Source organism: Leishmania martiniquensis, chromosome 31 (genome assembly GCF_017916325.1).
Source record: "Leishmania martiniquensis isolate LSCM1 chromosome 31, whole genome shotgun sequence".
NCBI classification, from domain to species: domain Eukaryota; phylum Euglenozoa; class Kinetoplastea; order Trypanosomatida; family Trypanosomatidae; genus Leishmania; species Leishmania martiniquensis.
In genome coordinates, this window is record NC_090166.1 from 393,711 (window position 1) to 420,557 (window position 26,847).

The window sequence follows — 26,847 nt, forward strand, 5'->3', positions numbered from 1 at the left end:
CTATTCGGCGTAACACTGCACGCACTGCTTCGGTGGCAAGCAGCGCCAAAAGAGCTCCGCGTCCGTCGAGCGAAGCACCTCCTGCCGCGTCGCCTCAGCTGTGGTGAAGAATATGCGTGGGAAGAAGGTAATGTCGCGCCTGCCGCCTCGGCCGCTGTTTCCGCCACCACCGCCACCACCACTGCTGCTGCTGCCGCTGCCTGCACCTGATGTAGGGCCATAGAGTCGATCGCACAGGCGCGGGTTCGGCGTCGTCGACTCCAGGCACTCTTCTAGGTCCGCGGATGCTGCACCCAGCACATCACGCGCGCGACCAGCTGCCAGGGCGTAAGTGCTGCGCGTGATGACAGGCTGTACCTCCTCCATCGAGAGACCGATCGCGACGAGCACGTTCAGCACGTAGCGATGGAAGTTCTGGTCGCGCCGAAGCAGTGCCTGCGTCTCAGCAGAGGAGGTGCTGGCGGTGTCACCGTTGTTGCTGTTGCTCGCGGAGGCATTCTTGCATCCCTCGCCCCCCTCATTCTCTTCCTCCCGGATGCTATCCAGCACGGCCTCTAGAAAGCTGGCCGGCGCCCCAAAGCACCCGTAGCCACCGATCTCCTCGGCCCTGTCGCACAGGTTATCGCCAACGGCCAGCCCTTGCCACCGCTGCGTGTTGTTGCGCCTGTCTGCTTTCTCACTGGCCATCTTTTGCTGTGGCTGCTGTGGCGGCGGCTGCGACTTCCAAAGGCACACAATGGGGATTTCGTTGCAGCTCATCACAACCGCGTGGATGTGCGGAAGCGCGTCACTGAGGTTGCGCTTCATCATGTACAGCAGTGCCATCATGAGGTTGGCGAGCAGGCGCAGCTGCGTGGCGCGCTGGGGAAGTTCTGCAGTGTGGTCACCAGAGCCCGTCGCCGTTGCCCCACCCGTCACCGCGGCATGGCAATCCAGCAGCTCCACCAAAGAGCGGAGAGTACCCATCGCATCGTAGAAACCCTGTTGCGAGGTCAAGAAGCAGTGCGCTTGGCTGATAGCCCGCAGCGCCAACTCCCGCCCGCGCTCGAGGACCTCGTCACCGTCTGTGGCAGACCCGGTCAGCATCATGTTCTGTAGCGCCAGCGACAGCTCATTGCCCACCAAGTCTGAGTGCGTGGGAAGCGCCGTCACATTTGACGGGGGCAGTAGGAGGTCCGGCAAGACGCTTCCGCCGCGGTCCGAAGACAGAGAGAGCGCCGCTGCAACTGCCTCGAGCGGTGTGGCCGCCGAGTGGGAGTCAAAGGATGCGTGATGCCAATCGGTAGAAGACCTTTTGGCCGCAGGTTGACCGGGCACGGGCATGGAGACAGCACCAATGCTGTCGGTTGCTGCGTCGAAAGCGGAGTAGTCGTGGTTCGGCGAGTGTGTCATGCGCGGCGTCGTGCTCAGAGACGATGGCACGCCTCGCGCACCAGCGGTGTAGTGCTTCGTGAAGGTCGATGTAATGCCCACCGCGGAGTCGGAGCTCGCCGAGTCGGAGTCGGCTTTGAGTGCCGCGGCGACAGCGGACAGTGAGGACGGGGCCCAGTGGTGACGATGGGGGGTGTCTGTCGCGGTAGGGGCAGCAGCGTGGTGCACCGCGGGCCGATACTCCGCACGCGGCGCCGGTGACCCGGACGGCTGAAAGGCTCGCGCGTGAGGACTCAGCCGAGCTGGTGGCCGAGCCGCCGCGGCGGTCGAGGTTGGCGAGACACTTTTGGAGGACGGGGCTGTCGGTGGGTCCTGCTGCTGTTGCGCCTCTTTCTCCTTGAGGTTGTAGTAGCTCTCAAGGGCGTCGCCGAGGGTGCGCTTAGCGAAGTTTCCAAGGCCGAATATACATGGGCTGCCTGTCGCGGGGTCGGCGTCGTGAAAGACGCGGTCAACGATGGGCTGTTTGGCGCTGTTGCACTTAAGCCGCAGCGGCGGGCGCCCAGGTCCGTTGCTGAGCTCCATTCCGCTGCGCCGCATCATGGCCTCGGCACCCGCGGTGGTAGCGAACTCAACGAAGCCATAGATCCAGTTCTGGTTGTTCGTCGAGTTGCCGCAGATGCGAACGCGCAGATACTCGCCGCACTCGTTGCAGATGGCCCCCAATTCACTCTGTAGCATGGTCAGCGGCAAAAAGCGCAGGTGCACCGTGCGGGCCAGCAAGTCCGAGGTCGCCGCCTCGCGCTCCACAAGTCGCTGGCGCTCCTCTTTTGGGAGGGCCTTGAAGTCCTGATGGAGCCGGTTCTGTTTGCGGCTTACGTAGTCGGCGTTCGGGCCGCGGTACGTATACGGGCTGATGCTACTCTCGGTGTGCGAGTGCAAGAGGCCGCTCATGCTCGCGTTCATCGGCGGCGGCGGTGGTGGTGGTGGCGGCAAGGATGGAGCGCGATTGGCCGAGGGCGGCATGTCGTAGCTGGTAGTTTCCGCGCCACAGGAGATCCCGTACATGTGAAAGCGACCTTGGCTACTGAGAGTCGCACCGGTTGTTGCTTGAGCGCCTCCAGTCGCGGCCCACTCCTCCACTGGATGAAACAATGCCGCTTGCGTGCCGCCGCTGGGGTCAGTAAAGAGAGGTATCGGCGAGTACAGTCCGCGGCGGTAGTTCGGCTCCATCAGCTTCCTGGGAACGTAATCACCAGCCACTACTTCGAAGGTGTAGGAGTCGATGTCAGACGTGGCACGAGCAGCGGCACTGGCAGAAGGTAACTCCTCCAGCTTTGCGACAGCGGACGTGGTGAAGTGTGATGTCATCCTGCGCACGAAAGGTGTGCGGCCCCGCGCGCGTGCGTGAAAAAAGGGCACAGAAGAATATGTGCGATCGCAGCACCTGTCCGCGCGGAACAGTCACGCACGGCGGCGCGAAAGAATGTCACGTGGGCGAGATTAAGGGCGACGAGAGGGCGAGCGACCGCAAGCGCTGAAAGCGTACTCGCCCGAGAAGGAGCAGCGAAGCTTCAGCGCCACGGAGCGACACGACGAAAACAAATGGGAGGCGGAGGCAAACAAGACCGCTCAGGTGTGTGCGTTTGAGGTCCAAAAAGAGGAGGAGCCGCACCCACGACGATGGCGTGCAGACCGGCACCGAAAGAGAGAGAGAGAGACGTGCCCACAAGACGAAGTCGCCGTAAACGTCCTGAGAGCGCTTACGCTTAGCCGACGCAACGGCAGGCGACACGGCGGCGGAGCGATGTGGAGGAGTGGTGAGGGCGACACGGGCAGCAACAGAAACGACAAAACAGCAGTGCAATATGCGAAAAAGAGCACCAAAAGAATGGCGCGCGCCTGTCCGCCCGCTGAAGAAGACGAGAGCGCACCCGAGTGCGCGTATGATGTCTGGGCAATGAAGCACGACTGAGAGACTCTTGAAGGAGCCCGTGAACGCCACTCGCTAACGAAGAAAAAAGTGCAACGAGAGGACGAGAAGATAGTACCACCACAGTCAGAGTTCGATCGCCGCCGCACGTGCACGGTTTATTTGGGGCAGACAGAAGGGTAAAAAAAAAGAGAGAGGTGAGTACGTCGACGATGTGGGAGCGCAGCGTGGGAAGAGAAAAGAGGGGGCTGGGCAGCAAGATGAGGCCCGCGAATGGCGCGAATGCTAACGCCAAGAAAGACACAGGTCCCAGAGGGAGGCTGCTGGAAAGGAACAGAAGGGGACGCCGAGCGCACCGACACGAGAGACAACGCAGCACTGAAGCGGACAACGGAAGAGAGAGAGAAGCTCAAAAGAGGCAGTGAAAGCGTAGACGCGATGGTACCTGCACGCAAGCGACTCCGAGAAGTTTCCCTTCGGGATACCGACGCTTCTTTCCTGCGACTGCGAATAAAAATGAGGTGGCCGCTCCAGATTGCCTGCGCCGGTTCGCGGAGGGCAGAGGGAGAGGAAGACGCGCACCGACCGTCCGCGCCGACGAAAGGAGAGAGAGAGAGAAGGCGGCAAGGCGAGCACAGATGAGGGCGCGGGCGAAGAGGAGGAGAGCGAGCGCGAGAGTGCTGCAGAGATGTGCGAATGCGGGGCCTTTGCAGACGACGCGAAGAAGAGATGAGAAAAGAGAGAAACAGAAACGGAAGTGAGGGCGAGAGGTGAGGGGGGCCAAGCACGTGAAGAGTCACACGAAACCTGCAGAAATTTTAAAATTCAATTCGAAAAAAAAAAGAGTGTTGTGAGGCGGAGAAGGGGAGAGAGTGACAGAAGAAGAGGGAAAAAGGGGGTGCGTGTATGACGTGAGGCGTGTATAGGGAAAGTGGACGAGAACGCAACGGAGGGGAGAGAGCACCTGTGACACCTGCGCCACCGCGGCCAGAAACGGAAGGCGGAAGAAAGAAAAAGGCGGAACGGAAAGACGGGGCGGGGGTGAACACACACACGCCGTGACACAGGGAGGACGAGAAGACGTCAGCAGGAGAGAGGCGCCGGCTTCAAAGTTCCCAGAAAGGTCACAGGAGAGAGGAAGTTGAGTACAGAGCGGAATGGCGCAGCTCTCCCTTTGATAATAAATAAATAATGGATGCGCTGTGTTGTACGCTTCGCTTCGGCGTGCCCTTTGTTTTTTCTTGCGTCGTTTTCGCTTTCAGCTAAAGCTGTTGAGGAGTCTGCTCCTATGGCTATGCTGTGCAGCGTGCGCGTGTCTCCGCTTTCTTCTCTCTATTTGCAGCGAAGCAGCTCTTTTGTAGGAGTAGGACGGAGGGAACGAGAGAGAGCGAGAGAGAGAGCAGTTGCAGCACAGGAAGAGAGGTACGCCGTAAAGTCCAAATTACGATTCCGAAGGAGAAAAAGGTTCTACTGAAAGGCCGAGGGAGGGGGGAAGGGGGGAGTAGGAGAAACACGCAGGATAAGCGAAAAAGAAACACAGACAGAGAGAGAGCTGTACGTGGCACAGACACCGCGAAGAAAAATAAACGGCGACGACACACCGAAAGTAAGAAAGAAAAAAAGACCTGTCGGGCGATCGAGAGTTAAGAACAGAGCTAAACGGAAGACTAAAAGGCACCTCAGAAACACCGAAAAAGAAAAATGCGATGGCGGCCGACTCACCAAATACGAGCAAAACGAAAAGGCACAACGAAAAAAAACCTTCGCGAAGAGCGACAGTGTCTCGGTGCTTTGTGTTGAAGCTGCACTTCTCTGTGTCGCTGTTCTTACTCGCCTGTTCAAAAATACGGCTCAGCTCGACGGGTGTATGAATCAATCCAGAGAGAGAAAGAGAGCGAGAGAAAGAGCTAAAGGGACGACGGGGCGAGAAGCGACACAAAGGTGAATAGAACACACTCTCTTAGACAGAGAAAGGGGGACAGAGAGGGAGAGTCGCCGGGAAGCACAGAGCGGCACAGCCACACGCACGATGACGTGAGACACAGAAGCCAAAGGAATACGAACCCTCTGTGTATAGGAGGCGAAGTTCGAGTCGGGAGAAGGAAGACAAGGCAGGGGGAGGGGGGAGCGGCCCGCGAGTAAGCAAATGGGGGGGTGGAGGCCCCAACCGGGTACGGCAAGCAGACAACGAACACGAGGCGCTCGGCTGAGGTGGGGCACACCGCTACACAGATAAGACAAACAGCAACGGACGACGTTGGAGAAGATTTCGGAGGGGATGGGGGGGATTGGCGTACGGTGCGTCGGATTCAGTATCCTACCCACCACTGGGTGCCGTGAAGAGAAGACAGGCAACAACGTACTAAACGGCCTAAAAAAACACACAAAAAAAAAGAAACTGTGAATGGAAGTCTAAAGTACGCCTCGGCCTTGTGCAGCTGTTGAGACACCTCTGGAAGAGACACAGAGACGAGCGGAGATGGCCAACAATGCTAAAAAAAAAACACTTTTTTGTAGCGCGACTCCCTCCGGCTGCTGACGAGGGTGTTTTCTTTTGTTGTTGTTGCTTAGCAGTGTGTGTGGGGAGGGGGGAGGAAGTGCTAGCGGGTATGTGTCCGTGAAGAATGTGATGCTGGTGAGACTGGAAAGGCCCGATCCCAACGAAGAGGCCAGTCTCTGCCAGCGGAAACTGTGAAGAAGAGTGATGAAAAAAAAGGGGAGAGCAGCACGCGATCCGCGCCCGATAGGAACACGCCTGTCTGTGATGCACACACACACGCACACACACAAAGACACCACTGTGGGAATGCGCCCCGTGCTTGCGTGCACGGAAGAGAGAGAGTGTGTGTGTGAAAAATAAAAAAAAGGGCACGCCCCAAAGCAAATAAAATCGCTGCAATTCAAATGTGTCTCCTCCCAGTGCGCGTTTTTTTCTCTCTTAGACACAGGTAAAGAGGGGTGGTTGGGAGGGTGCGTGGCGGTGGCGGTGGTGGTGGTGGTACCCGCGTCAAGTCTCTGCTCCTCCCGATCGCGGCAAGAGACGCTGGTGCGAGCTATCACAGGATCCGGCAGAACAATAGAGAGAATACAAAAGCGCGGCAAACTCTGCGCGGCACCGGAGACGGAAGAAGACAGAGAAGCGAAGCCTGCGAATGGAGAAAGAGTGAGTGAGTGAGAGAGAGCGAAACAGATGCGTGCGCGTGTGCCCGTGAGTGGTGGTGGTGGCGGTGGGGGGGGTATCAGCGGGCACACAGAGAGGAGTGAGAGGGGTGAGAAAAGGGAGAAACTGCGTGTGGCCTTGCCGCCTGTCCTTCCCCTTTTTTCTTTCCTATCCGCCGTTTATTTGAAAAACAAATGCCGGTGTTTATTATCTTTGTGTGTGGGTGGGTGGTGTGGTGGGTGTGTGAGAGAGGAGATAGAGAGCTCCAGCGTTCCAAAGCGGGACACGAGACAGACAGGCAGACAGATACGCCGGGAGGCACCACAGTCATAAAAAGAGAAAAGAAGTCCCAACGCGATGGAGCCGACAACGGTGAGAGAAGCCTGGCAAAGCTCTACAAAGCACAAGCACGAGCCTAAGGAGCAAGAGAGCTTACCGCTGCTTCGGCTAGCGAGTGAGCTCGAGGTGAAGACGGGTACAAGAAAGGATGGTGAGCGGCGCCCACAAACAACAGCAAAAGGATTGGGAGAGAGAAGGCGCTTGTGTGTGTGTGTGTGTGAGTGTGAGTGATCCCAACTTTTACTTCTTCGCGTCGCTGATTGTCAAAAGACAGCGGCCCTTCTCGACAGCCTGTGCGAGGCGCTTAAAGCTTTTTTCTCTGCGAGTGTGTGGATTTGTATGCCCCCTCCCCCGCTTAAGCGCTCAGTCGTGAATATGAGAGATCGCCTGCACAGCCTGCACGCACATAAGCACACACACACACAATATATATATATATATGTGTGTATATGCACGAACAAGCCCACACACGAAGACAGCGAGAGAGAGAAATCGAACAAGCGACAGAGCAGCAACGCCGACAAGAGGCCAACCCGTGCACGTTTGGGGAGACGACGCACACGCACACACACAAGCGTACAGATGCCACTTTCAAAGATGAAACAGACTTGCGCAAACACAAAAAGACTAGGGAGAAAAGGGGGGAGGAGGGGGGACGTGAGAGGAGACAGCGGAGGCTCAGAAAACTACAGTGACGCACTCACGCGCACAGGCACGCACGCATCCCTCGTGGGTGACAGGGAGGGGAACAAGAGAGAGGAGGGGGAGGAGGGGGGAGTCTCGAAGAAAAAAAAAAGAATACGTGAATACAGAACGGGAGGCGACCAGCACAGAGAAGGGGAAGAAGAAAAAAAGTGTGAGGGAAGGTGATGAGAAGAGGGAAGAGAGCAGCGCCAGAGATGCTCCACTAAGATGCGCTTGTATGTTGGTGTGACGAAAGCGCACGAAGTAAACGGGAAGGGAGAGTAATATGAGAGATGCAACAGGTGAACGTCACGACGCGCGGATGATTGCGAGAAGCCGCTAAACGTGCTTGGTTCCCTGCGCTTTGGCTAAATACGTGCGGACGTACACAGTCTTCTACGCGCCTCACGCTCTCGTTCGCCGGCTAGTACTCGCTGCCTGTTGCTTCTGCAAAGCGATGCAAGACCTACCTCCGCGGTAGCAGGAGGGGAGGGGAAGGGAGGGGGGCAGATGAGGTAGAGAGATCCACACGCAGACGAAGTAAAAGGCGGAGAGAGACACTACACTACAAAAAAAAAGAAACTGACTACGGGTACTACGGCCTACAAGATCAGCAACAACAGCAGCAGCGGTGATGGCAACAGGACGCACAGGCAGGAACAAACATGCACACGGAAGGAGGAAGGGAGAGGCGCACCGCTTCTAACAATGAGAGGTGAAGGAGAGAGGCGCACGTGAGTGGAGCCACAGACAGCAAAAAAAAGGGGGTGGAGATGCACCACGAGGACGGCAGAAAAGAGAGAAGGCCGACGGATCACTCCTTCCAAAAATGACGAAAGGGGGAGCGGGAGGGAGAGCCACAGAAAAAAGGGGAAGGCGGAAGATGTGTATGATCTGCGTACTCCTCTCTGTCTTTCTTCGGGGAAGGAGGAGGGAGGGGGGGTGCTCCGCTACAAGTGCTCTGTGAAATAGAAGGCGAGGTAAAGATGGGGGGGTGGAGGCAGCTGGAAAGGCGGGCGGGTGGATGTGTTACAGCAGAAAGAAGAGCGAGCTGGTGCAGAAAACAAGAGCGAAAGAGGAGAGAGAGCGCCCGCGAGCGGAGACCGCAAAACAGTGAGGCAAATACGTTGGCAGAAGCCACGGTGAAAAGCAGTAGCGCATGTATGTCCCTTCGTCCTTTTTCGCCGCGGATTGTCTGTGACACGCCGAGCCCGTGCCCTCTTCCACACGCTGGGCCGCGAGCCGCACTAGCCAAGGATATGTGCGAGCGCAGATGACGACAGCCAAAGAAAGGCACAGAAAGCAGATGAGCGCAGCAACGGGGCAGATTTTCTGGGCTGTCGTTCAGGCACGGAACCAACACGCTCTCCCGCCTTTTTCTTCTCTATGTGTGGACCCTTGACGGCAGCCTCTTCGTTACGTAATTCGTCGCCAAGAGAGGCAACTACGCCCGACGAATACGACGGAGCCAATGAGGAGGGCGAAAGAGTGACAGCCGCAGACGCAGAGCCACAAGGAAAAGCCACAAAAACGTCGCGAAGAGGCGCTTCAGATCTGTACCTTCAAACAATCGACGTACGGCATACACACACACACACACAGACTGAAAGAGACTGAGGCACTGGGCAAATACAGACCTAAACGGTAGAGTCACCCACACACATATATATAATATAATATATATATGTATATATATGTGTGTGTGTTTGTGTGTGATGGAGATAGGGGGAGAGGGAAGGGAAGGGAGGCAGTCCTTGGCTTGTGCGAATGATGACCAGAGGTGGAAAAGCTTTGTAGCGTGGTTGTCGTAGATGACGGGGGGAAGGAGATCCGCCCTGTTGTCGTCTAATACGAAGTGTTGTTACCTGTGCACGTATATCGGGTGAATCGTTCCGTTTGTATGTATGTGTGTGTGTGTGTGGTGGTTTGGTTTCGTGTACCCGTCTGATATGTCCAGAGAGATGAGAAGGCGTCCGAGTATACACCGCGTGAACGTTTTTTCTTTATTTTTGCTTCGTCGTTGTCGTCGCCATATACATATATATATATATTTCCCCAGCACACACACACACACGTGCGCCACGAACAACAGCAAACGCGGAAGGCGAGAAAGCGAGCGAGAGAGTGTGTGTGTGTGGCTATGACTCCGGCACTGTCGCACGTGCGCGGGAAAACGGGACGGAGCGGGCACGCAGTGTGGCGGGAGGGGCGGCGACGCCAGTGGAAGACCTCCGGCATGCCGTTCCCCCGACACTGTTGGCGCAAACCTCAGTGGCCGAGTTTGTTGTTTGTCAGCAATGCAGCGCTCATGGGGCAACGGTATAAAGAGAGAGAGGGGACGGGGGGAGAGGAAAGAAATCCACGCGAAAAGGCTCGTGGTGCCGTAAACCTATGGTAAGTCACCTCGCCGCACTCTGGAGCGATAGCGCCACGGCCGCCGCTGCGGCAGGCCCGCAAACATGCAAGCGTGACGCTATCGCTTAACGCCGTATAAGCAAAAGAAGGCTGAAGAAAAGGCGAGCAGGACAGCACAGCCGCGTAGCCGTCGCACTCCGAAGCAGACACAAAGCTCGAACGCCAGAAGCGATACGATGACTTGGACCAGCGAAGGTCCGAGAGGGAGCGTCGAGAGGAAGAGATCTAACCCCGCGAAAAAAAAACGTTCGAATACAGAAAGGATGACATGCCACACTCGTTTCGTGAGTCAAAGCGAGCGGTGCTGCGCTGCATCGACAGCAACGACCATCACAGCAGCAAAGGCAGACGAAGTGAATGAATTGGAGCAGTTGTGCAAAAGCGTTCACGCGACGGTGAGCGGCTCGCGATGACTCTCTGGACAGATGGCTCCGTCAGAGTGGGCTGTAGCGCGTGCGTGAAGAGTGGGGTAGGAAGGCCCTGCACGAGCCTCCCCAGATACCACAACTCAGAGGCAGTCGCACAAAACGCGATCACGACATGCCACAGAGCCGCATCCCCAAAGTGACCCCACACACGTTCGCACGTCGGAGATGAAAATGCGCGTGCTCGACTGAAAACGGCCACCGATCGCCCCATCTGCGGCAGCCGCCCTCGCGCTTGGAAGAGAGGGACAACGTGGCGGGGGCGGCAGCTGACGCCAGAAGCACGCCGCCTCTCGTGTGTGACGCACACGCAGCACCGCCTTCTTGGTGTGGTCAAAGAACAGACGCGGAAAAAAAACGGTAACCTCGCACACGCTGGTGTCCTTATGCGCCCTATTCGAACCGTGTAGCGCACAAGCGCGGGCTGCCCGTGCGGAAGGGAGCCAGGCAGTCCGCCAGCAGCGCATCCTCGAGTGCGCCCTCCGCCAGGTAACCGCGACCAACGCCGCAGAGGGTACCGTTCACCGCGTTAGCGTCGTACGCCATGCAGCCGAGAATCCGCTGCTTCAATGGGCTGCACTTGAGGCGCAGCAGCAGCTTCTCAAGGCCGTTGGTCACCACCAGCCTGGAGTATGCGAGTGTCTGCGCCGCTGTATCGGCGGACGCGAACTCAACGAAGCCGTGCACACCACTTTCTGGTGTGTAGCCGCGCTCCCACATATGCGCGCACGCAGGTATTCGCCGCTGTCCTCAAAGACGTTGGCGAGAATCTTCTGCTTCATGACGGGTGGAAGGCGGCGAAGGTGCACTGTGCGGGCGAGCACCTCGGGGCGCGACAGCTGCATCGCGATGGTGTGCGAGGAGGCTGGTGAGACGCTGCTGAACGTGTGCGCCGACGTGCAGCTTGCCGTCAATGGCGACGCTGCCAGCGAGGCGCTGGCGTCGCTGCCGTCGAGAAGGAGTACCGTCGTTGAAGGAGTGGCGCGGCTTGCACCGATTGCTGCGCACGCGGGGGGCGGGGCGTGCAGAGCCCTTGCTGGGCGGCCGCGGCATGGGGCACCGCCGACATCTGAAGCAGTGAACGAAAAGGGAAAGGAAGCCCGGAGAATGCGCAGCATCCACCAGCACTTAATGTAGGTGCACAGGCCACCCCCAATGACTACGCGTCGCTTCGGAAGGGTCCGAGGCGAGTAGTGCCCCTCGTGTGATGAGAGACTGGAAGCAGCCGTGAAAAGCTGAGCAGTGGTTTGGTGGTGAGATGCTGACCAACGACCCCCTCCCCAGCGCGGTAAACCTTTGCGCACGTCGGTGCCGACGGTGCAAAGCAAAGACGGAGATACGATCAAGGAGGCAGATGAGGAGAGGTGCAGAGAAAGACATCTCGAGCCGAGAGTCACTTGCGTTAGAGAAGGGACGACAGCAGACACGCGATACACACGCTTCGTGGCTCGCCGGGACATCATGCAAGAGTTCAACCGACTCAGGTGGCGAGGCGGGGTGCGAGCCTTTTTCCCTCCTCAGCAGCTGGCGCCACAGCTCGGGGGGAGGGGGGCTCATGCCCCTTCCCGTGCCGCGTTCGCGAAGAAGGCTTTCCTGCAGCTTTCCCCTACGAGAATCATTGTAGCCGTGCGCGCCGTACTCGCTGTCGTGTCCACAATGCCCCCCTCCCTCCCTTCCTCCATGCTTGGCATTCAATCTGTTCTCTTTTCGTGTGTATGTGGCTTTCATGCCGCGAAGAGGATGGCCGTACAGGTCTGCGGGGGCGGGGGGGATAGACGTAAGTGTACATACTCTCGGACTTCTACAGAAAGCGAGCATGCATGGCAGCCCGATGAAGAGTCCTCACGACCTGTGGCCCTATACACCTAACAACAAAGCGAGCGAGCTCACCGCAGGCCTCCTAAAAGACTGGACGTTTTAAGAATGCTTTTGAGTCATGCCCACCGTCTCATTGACTAAGACGCCCTCTACGGCAGTTTCAGGCGTTTCTTACAGCACAGAAATGCAGCACTTATCGCGATCGCGCGCAAGCGAAAAAGACGCTTCACAGCAGCAAGGACGCAAGAAGGGGGCCCGCAGCGAAAGGGCAATACATGTCAGCCTAGAGGAGCAACTACGCCGTCGTGCTTTCCAATAATGATAGATAAATAAAGGAGCCGTCCGTCAGTACCGGTAACACGAGTGGCGCCTCATCTGATCTATAGTAAATATATATTTTACAAAAAAAAACACCGCGGCGGGGGGACACCTGCGCGTCAGTTTGCTCCCCCACACACACACACTCGCTGCCGCATGGCTCGCATAAAAGGCGCAGCGAGGGTAGAAAAACACAAGAGGACGGCACACGAAGGAGTGAAGAGAGGGAGGTCAAAGTGGAGGAGAGATGGAAAAGCGCGGGCGCTAAAGACCCTTCTATTTTCTCTCTCTCGCTCGCTCGCTCCCTTCCTCTCTTATGCTGTTGGATTCAATGCCGTCGGTGCTCCCATTTTTGTGGTTGCTGTTCTTTTTTTTGTTGGGCCTCACGAGTGAGAAGGACGGTTCATGTCCGTCGAAAGAGAAAGAGGGGGGAGGAGGGGGGAGGAAGGCGTGGCGTTCACCTTCTGCGGCGTTCCATCGTCTCCGCACGAGTTTGCGGTGAACTCGGAAAGACCCGAATCGCATGAATGGGGAGAGGACGGGTCACACATGAGCGAATGAATAAAGCGAAAAAAAAGTGTCCCGCCCCCGTGCGCCATCGTGCCCGACCGTCGTCTTTCTCACATCAGCAATAAAGAGAAGAGCGCAGCAGGGGCGATGCTCAGCTGTGAACGTCAGCCGCCTTCTCCTTTGGATACGAAGTGGAAGCCTCCGCGGCATCCATTGCCTCCGGGTCCGCGTGTTTGGTGGCCGCTGTGGCATCCCCCTCCGCGGCAGGAGCGCCGATCTCACCCTCGTCCTTCGTATGATGCTGTGTCATGGTGCTCTTTTGGTCCTCGGTGCACGGCATCGGCCCGGCCGCATCGCGCCGCTCCTCTGTCTCTGCCCGTGCCTCGGCAGCGTGCGGAGCGCCCTCACCGCTTGCTGCATGACTCGCAGCGGCGTCACTTGAAGGCATTGCCTCCGCAGCGGTGGCTGTCTTGCACGATTTCTTTACAGCCTTTTTCTTCGTGGCCTCCTTTTTGGCAGCGGCAGCTTCGCCGCCCTTTGCCGCGGCGGTCGCCTTCCCCTTAGCAGACCTCTTCTTCAAAGTCTTCTGCGTAATGGCGGCCGACTCAACGCCGTCCGCCTTGTCACTCGGGCTCTGCGATTTTCGGGATTCTCTCACAGTCTTCCTCGACTTGGTCGCCTTCATGGCGACGTCCCCGTCGGTCTTGAGACGCGTCGCCTTCTTGGCCTTTGGCCCTGCAGCCTTCAGATCGGCGAGACGCCGACGAGGAGCCTTCTTGAGCGGGCCACCCTCACTCCCATTCGCAGCTGCGCTCGCTGCGTTGGCCTTGGGTGCCTTCTGCGAGCGCGCCGGTTTGCGGTAGGGCTCTGGTGACCTGATCTTCGCACGCATGGCCGCACAGTCCGTTGCAGCGGTCTCCCGAGGAGCCTGCGCCTTTGCCTGCTCGACCTCCTCAGCCTCGGGCGGCATGGAGGTCTTTGTCACCGCTCCGACGTCGCTCGCGCCTGCCCGAGGTCTAGACGGAGGAGCGCGGCCTCGCGATGAGAGGTGCACCGCTGTACCCTCATAGGGCACAGCGTGTGATCTGCCGCTCATCGCAGAGGCGCCTGCGGTTGTCTTGTGGGCATTAGAGGAGTGTGTGTCACCAGCGAGTGGGCGGCTTGAGATTCGCATGTGCGACCCCGAGACAGCGGGCCGAATGGTGCGCTGTGGAGGAGTCTGAGGTACGGGCTCAGCAGCCGGCGCAGCACATCCGTCTTGACCGGCATGCGGCTTCTGCGGTGCCTCCGCGAGGGTGATGCCGTCCTCCGTGGATGCCGGGGCCCCCGCTACCTTGGTGATGGCCGGCTCCGCGGCCGCAGGCGGTGCTTCCGCGACGGGCATCACTTCAGCCTGCATCTCATTCGTCTGCGCGGCCTCGGACATGGTGTTGAAGCTCTCCTTTCGGCTCGGTTGTCCGCAGAGCGAAAGAGGAAAGGGCGCTCGACCGCGAGGGAGCGCTATCGCGTGACACCTTCGGAGCAATCAAGTGGGCAAAGGCGCGCAGACAAGCTCACGCACGCGAGAGAACAACAACGAAAAAAAAAAGAAGCTGTGAGCCTCAGATCAAAGCGTCACGTTCGCTGAGGTAGACGGAGTTGTGTTGCCTCTTCCTTTACAAGAGGAGAACACAGAGGGGGAGGCGTGTACACACCCGCGCAACGCGGAGACCACAGCCTATGAGGGAGGGAGGGTGGGGCGCGGGATACAAGCGGCACTGATGAGAAAAACAGAGAGGAGCGGTCAAACACTAGCTGGACTGCAGCCACCCGCATTACGTGTGTATGGGGGGTGATTGAGCGAGACAGGCAAAGGTGAAGAAGGCGAAGAAGAGTTAGTTGGAGCTGAGGGGACCGGCGCGCCTCTCTTAAACGCTGCCGCAGACGACATCAAAGCCGCATCACACATCGCCAGGCAAGCGATGAGGACTCCTGCATGCCGCTCGCGCGCCATTCTTCTTTCACAACTTTCGTTTACCCCTGCAGAAGTACCGCGCAAATCATTGCCGTCGTCTACTATGTGTATACATACCTATCAGCTCGCCTCTGAGAGCATGCGGCCTGGCCACAGTACAACCAGCACGACCTCACCGACAGCATCGGCACACCACTTCACCTCCTTCCTAACAGAGACGCTAACTAGCGCTGTCGCGCCGCAGTGCAGATCCACACATTACGATAGAAAAGGCGCTCACACACATGCGGCACCAGCGCAACAGAAAAAAAAAAGAGCTGCAGCCTCCATCCTCTCCACCCACAGTCGTCAGCATCCCTTTGCAATCCGCACGAAGCGAGAAGCGGAGGCACACACGCACACCGCTTCGACAAAACAAGAGGCACCTTTCGGGGGCAACATTTCTTTTTTTGATCCATTCAGCGCGCGCACTCCCCCCCCTTCCACACTCCGTCAGCGGAACGCTGTGCGACCCCCTCCCCCCGGCTCCCCAAACAGACCCGCAAACGGCGTCGCTGCAAAGCAGCACTACACGCACGCCTCACCTCTAGGGCACCGACTCCGCCGTCGATGCTCGGCCAATGCCTCAGGCTCCAGCCACCCCACCTCCGCGTCGCCGGTTGCCGGCCAGCCGCCCCCGTTCGGAGCAGCTCACGCTCGCCACACACAAGCGAGGCGGCGAGGGCCGTGCAAGATGCGTTCGGGTGGCGTTGGCACGCAGCGAGCCACATCGGTGGCGCAAGCGCCTTCATTGCCGCGGGTCGCACCGCCACGCGCCGCGCGATACGTCGCCCCGGCCTCTCTGCGCCAAAGGCACTGGGCCCTGTGTCTCTGCCAGGAGCAGTTGGGCATGGGGCGGGAATAGGCGCGGGGAGGGAGGGGAGGATGGCGCGGCGCCCCTGAGATGCCACGCACTGCGGCGTGCCACATCATGAGGGGTGCATGTCGGCAACCAGCAAAAAGAGTCCTCCAGGAATCACGAAGATGGTGAAAGAGAGTGCTGAGGGCGAAAGGCGTGAGTGGAATAGCTCGAAGACACGGGCAATGCGTTAGTCGGTGGCGGAAGCAGAGCGCGCAAGCGAGACCCAAAGGGGAGGGTGCTGAGAGCGGCCCATAGAGAAGTACAGAAAGGCTCCCCCTGCGCGCACATGCACATGAAGAGGAGGCCGTGCCCGACGAGCCGCACGCTCCAAGAAGAGAAGCAGTGAGAGAGAGAGGGAGGCGCACACCGCACTTGAAGGTTTGCTGCAGAAAGCGATACAGTGCCACCCTATCGCCGCTCCTCGACTAACTCCGCCCCCTTGTTCATCGTTTTCCACGATGAGTGCCACCCCACCTAGTGAAGCAGCGCCTCCTCGGGGAAAGGGAGGTGAAGAACAGTCGCCACTGCCCGTGAGAAGAGAACGAAGCCCTGTGTAGTGTATTGCCTCTCCAGCAGAGTCGCTAAGGGTCCCCCTGAGAAAAAAAAAATCACATCAGAGCAAGTGTCGATTGGCAAGCACAGAAGACCACCATCGCCTCACAGCTGACATTACGCTGCCCTGCCTCGCAGATGAAGGAGAGGAGGCACTGTCACGCGCTGGCCGCATATTGCCGTCCAAGCCGTTCGCTTGGAGAAGCGCCGCCATGTCATCCTCACGTCGCGATAGCGGCAGGAAGCCGTAGCGGTAAAGCGTATACGCAACACTGTAGCACTTGACGTATGAGAGGGTGAGCTCCTCATCCTCCTCGATGTCGTCTACGGCGCGCACCACCACTTGAAAGGATGGAGACCCACCTACGGAGGGGTCGCTGGCCGCGCCGCCCGAAGACGGGACTGCTTTCGCTCCTAGCGTGCTTTCATCGCCTCCTCCTCCGACCTTCTCCACGGTGTACGACACATTCGGCACACCGCCGGGAGGATGGTTCACCATGTCCAGCAGCGGCACGATGGTGGGTATTCCTGTGGGGTCCGCTTCCTTCATGTGTAGCCGCTCCTCGTCAATGGCGCGCAGCCCATACTGGTAGAAGGCGTATTTGCCTCTCATCACTGCTCTTCCAAACGCGTCCAGCTCCTCACCCTCGACGTTCTCCGTTTGCGCGCGCTCGAAGGCTGCTCGGTTAACACGCAGATGCGGAAGCACTTTTTGGCGTGACAAGACGATGCGAAGCGCCCACTCCATATCCTCCAGCGATGGAGGCGGCTTCCACACCGTCCGAGTTGCGGAGGCGTCAACGTCGGGTGCGGTAGAAGCGGCGGACGCCACAGCCCCCTCGCCGGCCTGCCGGCCACTTCTGCTCTTTGCATCAACGCTAAGAGGCACGGCGGTGTCTTCCACGTCAATGCGGGCAACGGGTACGGATACATCAGGCACAGTCGCACCGGCCACACCATCTGTCTCGGCTTTTGCGATCTCCGCGTCTGGTCTCTGCCCTGCCGCCAAGTCATACGCCGCCCACCAGGCCGCGTGCAGCTGTCGCAAGTGGTGCCGGAACCGCAGGACGTGGTCACCGTACTCCATGTGGGTCATCGGCTCCAACACGCCAAGATGCAGCGCCTTGATGGCGTCGTCATCGAAGAGCTCGGCAGCGTCTAGCAGCCGCAGATACGGGTAGAGCGGACTATGCTCGCCGTCGGCCCTCTCACACGCGAGCAGCAGTGCTGCGCAGACCTGATCGACGAAGACGGGGTGCGGAATCGGGTCGAAGGAGGATCGACGCACAGAGATGATTCTCTTGACCGTCTCGTACGACGGTCGTCCCACTCGCTGCTGAGCAGCCACGGAGTTCGTCGCCAGCGTCTCACTGTTCAAGGTGAGCCATGGAGTGCTGCTCAGAGGGGTGTTCGGAGTACCGCGCAGGAGTGGAATCGTCAGCACCACATCACCCTTCTTGAAGGCCCTTCTGGCGTACACCCCACGTGCCGTAGCGAGGCGCAGGTCCAGCAGCACATTTGCCTCGAGCTGTTCTCTCAGAGCCGCGTCAGGGGGCAGAACACGCTCGCACAGCCAACGCACAAACGGCGCGCTGAGTTCTTCGCCGAGCACCCCCCGTGCGTCGCGCGAGATCCACGACTCCTCCACCAGGCGTACCTTGCCCAGAGCCGGCGAGGTAAGGCTCGAGGCCCACATCGGCAACATCGGCTTCGGCGTGTTGCCTGGCACCTCGTGGCCGTACACGTCGAGGCCGGCCCGCTGTTTTGGATCGCTGAGGAAAGAAAACTTGCCGGCGCGCCTTTCTGCGTGCGCGCCCTGTGTCAGCGGCGGGAGGATTGCCCCAGGGTGCACGAGGGGCGGCCTCTCCGAGGCTGCCGGCTGTCGCTCACCCGCAGCCATCCCCTCCCTCACTCGATCGTTAGTGGCCAACTTGGTATGCAAGGAGCGTTGGCGTTGTCGCTGCCGCGGAGCGCGCTGCTGTCCCTCAAACGACTGAGGCCCGGCACACCTCCACTTCGCCACATACGGATCATCGAGTCGCGGCACGCGGCGCTCACGCAAGCCATCCGTCACGTCATCCCCGAGATCCGATGCAGAAGAGGAGTTGGCGCTTGTCGGCTGACGAGACGTCACAGATGCACCGCCAGAAAGCTCTTCGCCCACAGCATTCCAGTCATCTCTTCGAGGTGTAACACCTGGCCGATTTTCGTCCGCGGCACCCCGCAGTGAGAGCGACAGTGGCCCAGCCCTCAGAAGTGTCCACCGATAGAAGCATCGCATGACTTGAAGAAAAGGCCCAGTCACCGAAGGCCGGTACAACCATTCAGCAGTGCGTAGAAAAGGATGAGAGCAGTCCAACATGGTAGCGATGTTTCAGTTCGGACGATGTAACACTCTTGGCGATGGGCCCCCTCTGCCCACCAGTTTCCGTTGGCCACAAAGCTTTTTCAGCCCTAACTTCACGAGCAGCCCTGGGGCCAGATGCTAAACGAGGGGAGCGTGAGCTGCTCCGAACGGGGGCGGGGAGGGCTGCGCACCGTGACGACCGGCACAGCGGGGGCGGCTGGCCGGCGACCGGCGATGCGGAGGTGGGGTGGCTGGAGCCTGAGGCATTGGCCGAGCATCGACGGCGGAGTCGATGCCCTAGAGGTGAGGCGTGCGTGTAGTGCTGCTTTGCAGCGACGCCGTTTGCGGGTCTGTTTGGGGAGCCGGGGGGAGGGGGTCGCACAGCGTTCCGCTGACGGAGTGTGGAAGGGGGGAGTGCGCGCGCTGAATGAATCAAAAAAGAAATGTTGCGCCCTACCCCACTGAGTGTGAGGCTGACAGAGGTGGCACAGCAGCCGCTCCCAACCCCATCCGTGAAGCACCAGCAGTGAGCCGTGCAGCTGGAGTTACAACGCTCTGCGACTTCACTGCGCCTCCTCTTCCCCATACCGCGGACAACCCACGCCTGGAGATGGGTGCAGACATGCGCACGAACGCGGGAGAAGCAGAAACGGCCATGGAATGCGGTGCCGCACTCACTGGGGGGGGGGAAGGGGGGGCAACGCTCGAGAGAGGGGGCAGCTTCGGTGTCAGCCCCCCATAAGTGAAAACGGAGCTGAAAAAAAAAAGGGAAGCAAAAATATACGCGGGCCACCTGCCTGCCTTGTTGCTTCTCCTGATCCCTCCTCGCCCCCGTAAAGCTGAACGCTCGACAGCGACACCAGGGCACCGCCTGCTCCCCGAGGCGCGCCTTGAGGGCGCCCACTCCCTGGGCCGCTACTGCGGGAGGTGCGCGGCGCAATGGCGAGGGCAGCGTCCAAGAAGACGTGCTTTGGGAGCGCGGCCGTGTGTGTGGGAGGGGGCGGATACCGCCTCAGGCAGCGAAGGCGTTTCATTTATTCGTTATCAAAGCTAAACATTGCGTAAAAAAAACAGTCAAGAGCGGCAGGCCATAGGATCTGTAGCGGGGGCGGGGGTCGCACATTTATGCGTGCGTCCGTCGCATGGGATGCCGCACAGCGTCGGCTCTCGGCACCCCGTACAGGAAGCTGAGGCTCAGAGAGTCTTCTGTTTTAGTCAAAGAACGCAATAAGGCAAACATTAGCCTCTGTGAGCGGAAGCGTGCCCGAGTGGGCGAATCGCTGAAGGCCCGAGACGTCGACATGTACGCCGTCATGCGAGTGAGCCGCACCACCGATAAGCCACCCTAGCTTTCCGTGCACGAGCAGAGCCTACTCAGAAGAGATATTCCGCCGACAACTCCTCTATGGTGCCGTCGCCGTGGCGCACCTTCAAATGGCCCCAGCTGTTCAGCGAAACAGCTGTCAACTCTTCTGGGTCCCGGCCGCCCGGCAGCCGCTTGTGCAGCTTCATCGACATATCCATGACTTTCTCGAAGCTGTCAATCACCGACGCGCGCGTAGACTCCGGTGACGTACACATTTCGAAGAAGTGGTACCAGACCGCGTTAGCCAGCTCCTGCGGCGTGCACCGCTTCACGCCGAAAGCCTCTGCGATAGAGTTGATCATCGACGCCTCACGACCGCCGTCCGTCGTCTCCGGCGCCACGGCGATATTCATGCCGACACCAATCATGAAGAAGTCCTCCTCACTCTCGATCAGGGTGCCGCCGATTTTCTTCTGCTTGTAGACGATGTCGTTCGGCCACTTGGTCAGCACAGCCTTGGCCGCCTCCGCAGCGAGCGAGCCCTTTGCCGATGCCTCGTCCAGGTGAAGCACTTCTAGAACAGCCCGGCGGCACGCGAGACCGCAGACGAGCGACAAGACAGGCACCAGCTCCTCCTTGATGCACGGCGGTTGCCCCTGATGAGGCACACCAAGAGTCATGTAGAGGCTTCCCTTCGGCGACGTCCATGTGCGGCCACCTGTGCCGCGGCCGGCCGTCTGCACGGCCGCGACGACAGCGAACGGCTTCCCACCAGCCGTCGCTCTCATGGCGCGGGCCACATCCATCGTGGAGGTCACCTCCTCGAGAAACTGAATGTTGGGAGGGAAGTGGGCGGGCATGGTCAACGTTGGTGCGCCTTTATATGTGGGCTCGTACTCGCCGATATCAGTAGAGTGCTGTTCCCGTCCGCTCCTGGCCCTCTGCTCGAGGTTGCACGCTTGTCTTGCAGGCAAAGAGATTTCGCTGGGCGATCGTCGACGGAGGCGAGTGGATGGAGCACGGAGGCACTCGGCAGTGGATGTGTGTGGGCCTCCCCTCTTCCGTGGTCAAGAGAGCGCTGAGAAGGGGATTGGCGTGTGGTGGCGCCCCACGGCGAGAAAGAGGAAGAAAGAGTGGAATGTGAGCAGGAGCAACGGCAGTGGGGCGCGGATGACAACTTCCCTCTACGTGCTGCATCGACCGCGAGGGCATCCAAGGCAGTACACCGATTTTTCTACCCCCACCGTACGCGAAACCCAAAATAATTGGCGCTGAGGGGCAGTGATAGTCTGAAGGACGGCAGCGAATGAGTAGGCGACCTCTGCCGTGAATACGATAGCGATGAGCCACGCCATACTGCCTTGCTCCCCGCCGGTGCTCTACCATCGCTGCCCCCTACGTGTACGCGGAGGTGCGCGCAACACGACAGACATGCGCACGCTTAAATAGAGGGCACCCTTGAAGAAGACAGCCACAGGAAAACCCCAGCGACCACATCAAACATAAATCAGCCAATGCACTTCTCTGCAGTCTCTTCGGAAAGAAGGCGCTTCTGCCAACGCTTTCCTCTCCCCCACCACCACCACCACCCCACCCCCCGTTCACCCAATCCCGTTGGGCCGGAAGGCCCAAGACATGAACCGATGGGGCGCCACCGTTTCTCCGCAGCCAATCGCCAACCCCACGCAGGCCAACGCCTCTGTAGGCCGCCCATGGAATTCTCTCTGTGCGACACAATCCAGGCGATACGTATAACTTTTTTTTATTTCAACAAGACATGCGGCGGAGAGAGGTGCACACCACCGAACACAAGCCCTCAATCGGCGTGGCATTTAAAAAAAAATCATAGGCAGTTGTGTCAGGCGAGCACGCGCGTCTCTTCGTGCAGCGCCACCCCTCGCTGCAGATGGGAGCGCCACATCACGGCCCTCCCCCTTGCAACAAGGACATGCCTACACCTCAGTACCGCCTGGCAGCCTTCTTGCGAGAGCTACTCGAGCCTAGAATGCTCGTTCCCTGCGAGGGTCCGCCCGACACCCCCATCGCAGCAGCACCGCCACCAAACGCCGGAGAGACCCCAAGCGGTTGCGAGAACGCCGGCGGTGCAGCTCCAAAGGCGCTGCGGGAAGGGACGCTTCCGCCTGCTGGGCTGCTGCCAAACACAGGCGTCGGGCCTCCTGTAGGCACTGCCCCAAATGGCCCACCACCGCCAGCAGCAGGGCCACCGCCGCCGGAGCTGACGACGGAGTTGCCGGCATTGCTGTTGCTGTTTGCGTTAGCGCCGAACGCCGCAGGCACCACGCCGCCATTCGTCGCAGTGCTGCCCATATTCCCGTTGCTGCCGCCAAACATAGAGCTGGAGCCGCCAGTGCCCGTGGTGCTGCCCACCACAGAGAACGCATTGGTGGCCCCAGCGTTCGGACTTGCAGACGAGCCAAAGGCATTGGCGTTCATATTGGGGTTGAAACTTCCTCCACTGAAGGCGCTGCCGGGCTGCTTCGGTGGAACCATGTTCGCGCCCTGCGCGCCCGCACAACCCACTGCGGCAGTGCTTGGTGGACCACTAAAGCTGAAACTGCTGGTTGGCGCGCCGTTTGAGGGACTACCAAAGGCTGTGGCAGCAGAGGCCAGAGGATTCGGTGTGCCGCCGCCACTGCTGAATGGGTTATTTATCGTGTTGGGCCCCGAAGTGACGGCCGAGGATGTGAAGGCCCCAGTGGAGGAGAAGGAGCTGCCACCAAAGGCGCCCGTGCCAGCAACGCAGCCGTTCCCGGCGCTGCCGCCGCCAAACGGAGTGCTGCCACTGTTGACTCCGCCGCCGACAGCGCTCGACCCGAAGGCAGGTACCGCTGCGCTGCTTGAAGGGCCAGATTTCAGCGCAGTTGATGCCGCTGGAGACCCACCCGCACCGCCAGAGACTGCAGTGGAAGGTGCATTCGACCCCTGCGCCTGGGCTGCGCCGAAGGAAAAGGGCGCGACAGGGGCTGCCTGTGTTCCTGTGGAGGGCGTGGTGGGGGCAGGGAGAGCTGCGCCGGCGAAAGCGCCACCGCTGCTGCCGCCGCTGGCCTCTCCAGTGCCCCCTGGTGCCGACGCACCAAAGCTACCCGTGCCGAAAGGTGAGACAGCGGCGGCCGTCGGTGTCGGTGCGGCAAAGGCTCTTCCTTCGGCTGGTGGCGGCGCCGGCTGAGGTGCCTTCGCAGCATCGCCAAATGGTCCCGGCGTCGAGTTCGACGAATCGCCAGCAGCCGACAAGAAGGGGTTTCCGCCCGCTGCCACAGAGGGCGCTGTCGCACTGCTGGTGCCGAAGGAGAAAGGCGATGTGCTCGGGGCGGCAGACGACGCGGCGACAGCTGCGAAGCTGCTTGTCACAGTGCTGCCGCCTTGCACCGGTGGTGTCGCCGATTTTGCCGGGAAGGAGAAGCCGGTAGGCGCGGTGCCAGGTGGCGCCGGCGCAGCACCACCCTGCGACACGCCTGGGACGCCACTGCCGGGCACAGGCTGCTTGCCCTCTTCGGTAATCGGCGCTGCACCTATAGTGGCAGGGGCACTGGTACTCGCGCTGCCAAACGCGCTCGTACTGGCGGCGGTTGCTGGTTTGTCAGGTGCACCGGCCTGTGAATGAGTGGCGGCATCGGCGTTGGTGCTCGCGGGGCCGGCAGCCACAAACGGATTGGCCGAGCTACCTGTGCTGACTGTCCGGGCCGTAAAAGGATTGTCACAGGTCGGCGCCTTCGTCGATGATGGTGCATCCGACGCATGGGAGGTGTCCGCAATTGAGGCGGGTGCTCCCGTTGAGGTGATAAGGACCTCTGCCCTCTCAGCCGGCTTTGAACCAAATGAGCTGGCGCCGAACCCGCCCAACATCGTTGTCGAGGGGCCCGCGCCAAAGGCTGTGCCGGTGGCTGGCCCCGAAGGAGATGGGAAAGACGAAGACGGAGCGTTAGCAGGAAGCGGCGGGGCCGACGAGGAAAGGGTGGACTTGAAGCCGCCAAAAGCGCTGTCACCCGACTTGTACGGCGGCGAAGCGGGTTGTGCCGGTGGCGCTGGAGAGGCGGATGCCGATGAAGGCGACGGGACGGCACCCACCGACGCCGGTGATGAGCGGGACAGTACACATTCCAGTCGGCCCTCCAGCTTCGCCACGTCTGCCCGGCATGCGACGATGCTCTCGCGGCACGATTTGAACTCCTCTGCATTTGACATCTTCAACGCCCTCAGCTCCTGCTCCAGTCGTGCGACCTCCGCCGCGCGCCCCTTCATCGCCTCCGACATTTTGCTGTAGATCGACTCGTACTTCTCGCCCACATTGACGTTCACCTCCTCCAGCTTTGCCGACAGCTCAGTCACCTGTGCCTGAAAGCGGGCATCCATGTCGTCGAGGCGACTTGTCAGCATGGCAATGAGCTGCTGCTGTCGCCGCTCCATGCCCTGTGTCTCGCTGAACTCGCGACTGAGCTGAACGCGGTCCGACTCCAGCCGACGGCGCGGTCCGCCACGACTCTGTAGATCGGCGTCGCCGTCATTAGTGCACAGGTTGGCGGTCTCCGAAGTCGCTTTGTCCCCCTCTTCTGGCACCGTGATGCGACTGTCGACTACATATCGGCGACTAGATCGGCCAATCAAGGCTCGACGCTGCTCCTCGAGGTCGGCTTGCGTTTCATGCAGGAACTCTCGCGGACGTCGACGACTGCACACACCGATCGGCGCAGCAGAGGAGTTGGGCCACGACGAAAGGCCGTAAGTGTCGCCGCTAGTGCCTTCACCTGCACGGTTAGGTCGCCGCGGGAGTGGTGCGCGCGGACGGATACCAACCACAAAGGCGTCGGTGGGGACTGGCGCCTGGTACCCCAAAAAGTCCTCCAAGTCGATCGACAGCTGACTTCGGGACATGATGTCTGTGTCTCCTGGCCCCCTCCTCCTCGTCTGCGAGAAGATCAGTGAAGGGGGAGAGGGGGATGCAAGCGGAATAGGTGCCCTGCGTTGGCGAGTGGCTTTGTGCTGGTAGTCGTGGTAAGTGGGAAGGGAAGGGCGTTGTGTGTGTGTGTGTATATGGGGGGAGGCGGAAGGAATGAGGGAGGCGACTGTGTGTGCGCCCGGTGCTATCGGCGGGTGACTCAAGAGGAAGCCGATTCGGGGTAGTGGCCCGAGGCGTGCGGGAGAAATGTTCAGTAGGAGAGAAAAAAAAAGAATGTCGGGGCGACCGGCCTGCGGTATCCCGTGAAGACGGTGCGTGTTGCTCTAACAGCGGGAAAAAAGGCACAGGGAAGGTGCAACGGGGAGCGAAGAGAGGTGTGCGCCAGCCGTGTCACACGGAGACGCAACGCATCTGAGTGTGCGGTGACGAGGCAGTCGTCCTCGCCACTTACCTCCCCGCTGTGGGGGTGCGTGAACAGACACGGGCGAAAGTCATGCAGTTCATGCGCCGCCGTTGACGGTCCTGCCTCTCATGGAGGGATTGCCTCCCCCCTCCCCCGCAGCGGGCAGCGAATCGCACCGGGGCTAGACCTCGATGCGAGCGACGTTGGCCATCTCGCCGGCACAATGAACCGCCACCGCTGCATGAAAGAGTTTTTTGTTGGTGTTTTTGGTGGCGAAAGGCGGCGCAAAAGGCAGCGCCGCTGATCTGCCAAGCGACTCCCATTGCCCATAGAAGTACGCCGAGGGCGAGGCCCATCCTTCGTCCATGCGGCCGTACCCGTACACGCTGCCGCAGCACCTTCTTTTTTTTTCGCCCGCTCGGTTTGCCTTTCGCATATCGAGCAGGCCCTGCTTCCATGGAGCGAAACGTGAGTCACCACCAGAGACGGTCACACACCGCGCGACGATATCCGCAGAGGGGAGGGGTTTAAGACGAGGGACAACGCCAGTGAGCGCAAGCAGGCTTACTCCCCCCTCCTCCTCCTCCCCTCCCCCGACGCACGCTTATACAGGCACACATAGACACGCACGCCGCTATTCAACGCATGGGGAAGCGCAGGATCGAGCCAGAAAAGTCGACAGAGCGGAAGGTGAAACATACGTCGGAGGGGGGGCGAGGAGAAGAGGCGGAGGGGAGCGTTGGCCGAGGCACCGAGCACTGCGGAAAGCCTCTGTCTGCGCGCATCTCAGATTTTCAGGTGCGAGAGAGCGTGTTGGCCACTGGCGGAAGGCAGCAGACATCACAAAAAAATGAGAAGACGAATTGCGTCGCGCCTTTTTCTTTCGGTCTCTGAGAGGCGCTCACACTTCCCTTTTTCTATGCTGTTATTGTGTTTCACACTGACTTCACTTTGTGCAAGCGGAAGTGGCGGGGGGGAAGTCGAGGCCAAGAGGGTACGCGGAAGGAAACGCGAAGCCGGCCGAGTTGAAAGGGCTCCCCTCGCGAAGGAGAGACAGACACAGAGACAGACAGAGAGAGAGCGCGAATGGGGGTGACTGTGTCAAGCGAGAGGAGATAAAGGAACACTAAATCACGTGCAGTGCGCACTCGGCAACAAATGGAGTGAAAATGTCAACTGGACCGCCCTCCCGCAGAAACGTTCGGCGCCTTTCGGCTGAGCAGCCGGCATTCCGTGAAGGCTCTCGAGAAGTGTGTGTGGCCTAAAAAGGCCGCAGATACGGGGGGCAGGGGCGAAAACGGAACGATAAAAAAAATGGGAAGAGGGGGTGGGGGGAGGGATGCCGATGCCTTCGGCGTTGATTGGCCAGGGGGTTGGGAAGCAACGCACTCCTCTGGCACACCAGCATATCCTTCTGAAAAGCGTCTGTCCACGGGGAAGGGGAGCGCGAAAGTATGAGGGAGACAGAGGAGAGGGACATGTCCGCTAAGGGTGCGTTT

General features: G+C 59.8%; 6 protein-coding genes across 6 annotated transcripts; all 6 read right to left on the minus strand.

Moving 5' to 3' along the window:
• On the minus strand, positions 1-2,739 carry LSCM1_01399 (uncharacterized protein; the record flags this gene model as incomplete). Its single annotated transcript, XM_067319015.1, has 1 exon — positions 1-2,739. The coding sequence occupies one exon, from the start codon at positions 2,737-2,739 to the stop codon at positions 1-3; it is 2,739 nt and encodes a 912-aa protein (XP_067176294.1).
• Positions 2,740-10,717: 7,978 nt separating this feature from the next.
• Positions 10,718-11,044, minus strand: LSCM1_01400 (uncharacterized protein; the record flags this gene model as incomplete). Its single annotated transcript, XM_067319016.1, has 1 exon — positions 10,718-11,044. The coding sequence occupies one exon, from the start codon at positions 11,042-11,044 to the stop codon at positions 10,718-10,720; it is 327 nt and encodes a 108-aa protein (XP_067176295.1).
• Positions 11,045-13,121: 2,077 nt separating this feature from the next.
• LSCM1_01401 (uncharacterized protein) lies at positions 13,122-14,396 on the minus strand (the record flags this gene model as incomplete). Its single annotated transcript, XM_067319017.1, has 1 exon — positions 13,122-14,396. The coding sequence occupies one exon, from the start codon at positions 14,394-14,396 to the stop codon at positions 13,122-13,124; it is 1,275 nt and encodes a 424-aa protein (XP_067176296.1).
• Positions 14,397-16,438: 2,042 nt separating this feature from the next.
• On the minus strand, positions 16,439-18,658 carry LSCM1_01402 (uncharacterized protein; the record flags this gene model as incomplete). Its single annotated transcript, XM_067319018.1, has 1 exon — positions 16,439-18,658. The coding sequence occupies one exon, from the start codon at positions 18,656-18,658 to the stop codon at positions 16,439-16,441; it is 2,220 nt and encodes a 739-aa protein (XP_067176297.1).
• A 1,440-nt stretch (positions 18,659-20,098) lies between these two features.
• On the minus strand, positions 20,099-20,890 carry LSCM1_01403 (uncharacterized protein; the record flags this gene model as incomplete). Its single annotated transcript, XM_067319019.1, has 1 exon — positions 20,099-20,890. The coding sequence occupies one exon, from the start codon at positions 20,888-20,890 to the stop codon at positions 20,099-20,101; it is 792 nt and encodes a 263-aa protein (XP_067176298.1).
• A 1,099-nt stretch (positions 20,891-21,989) lies between these two features.
• On the minus strand, positions 21,990-24,920 carry LSCM1_01404 (uncharacterized protein; the record flags this gene model as incomplete). The annotated part of the gene is made up of 1 exon (XM_067319020.1): positions 21,990-24,920. The coding sequence occupies one exon, from the start codon at positions 24,918-24,920 to the stop codon at positions 21,990-21,992; it is 2,931 nt and encodes a 976-aa protein (XP_067176299.1).
• Between the last annotated feature and the right edge of the window lie 1,927 nt (positions 24,921-26,847).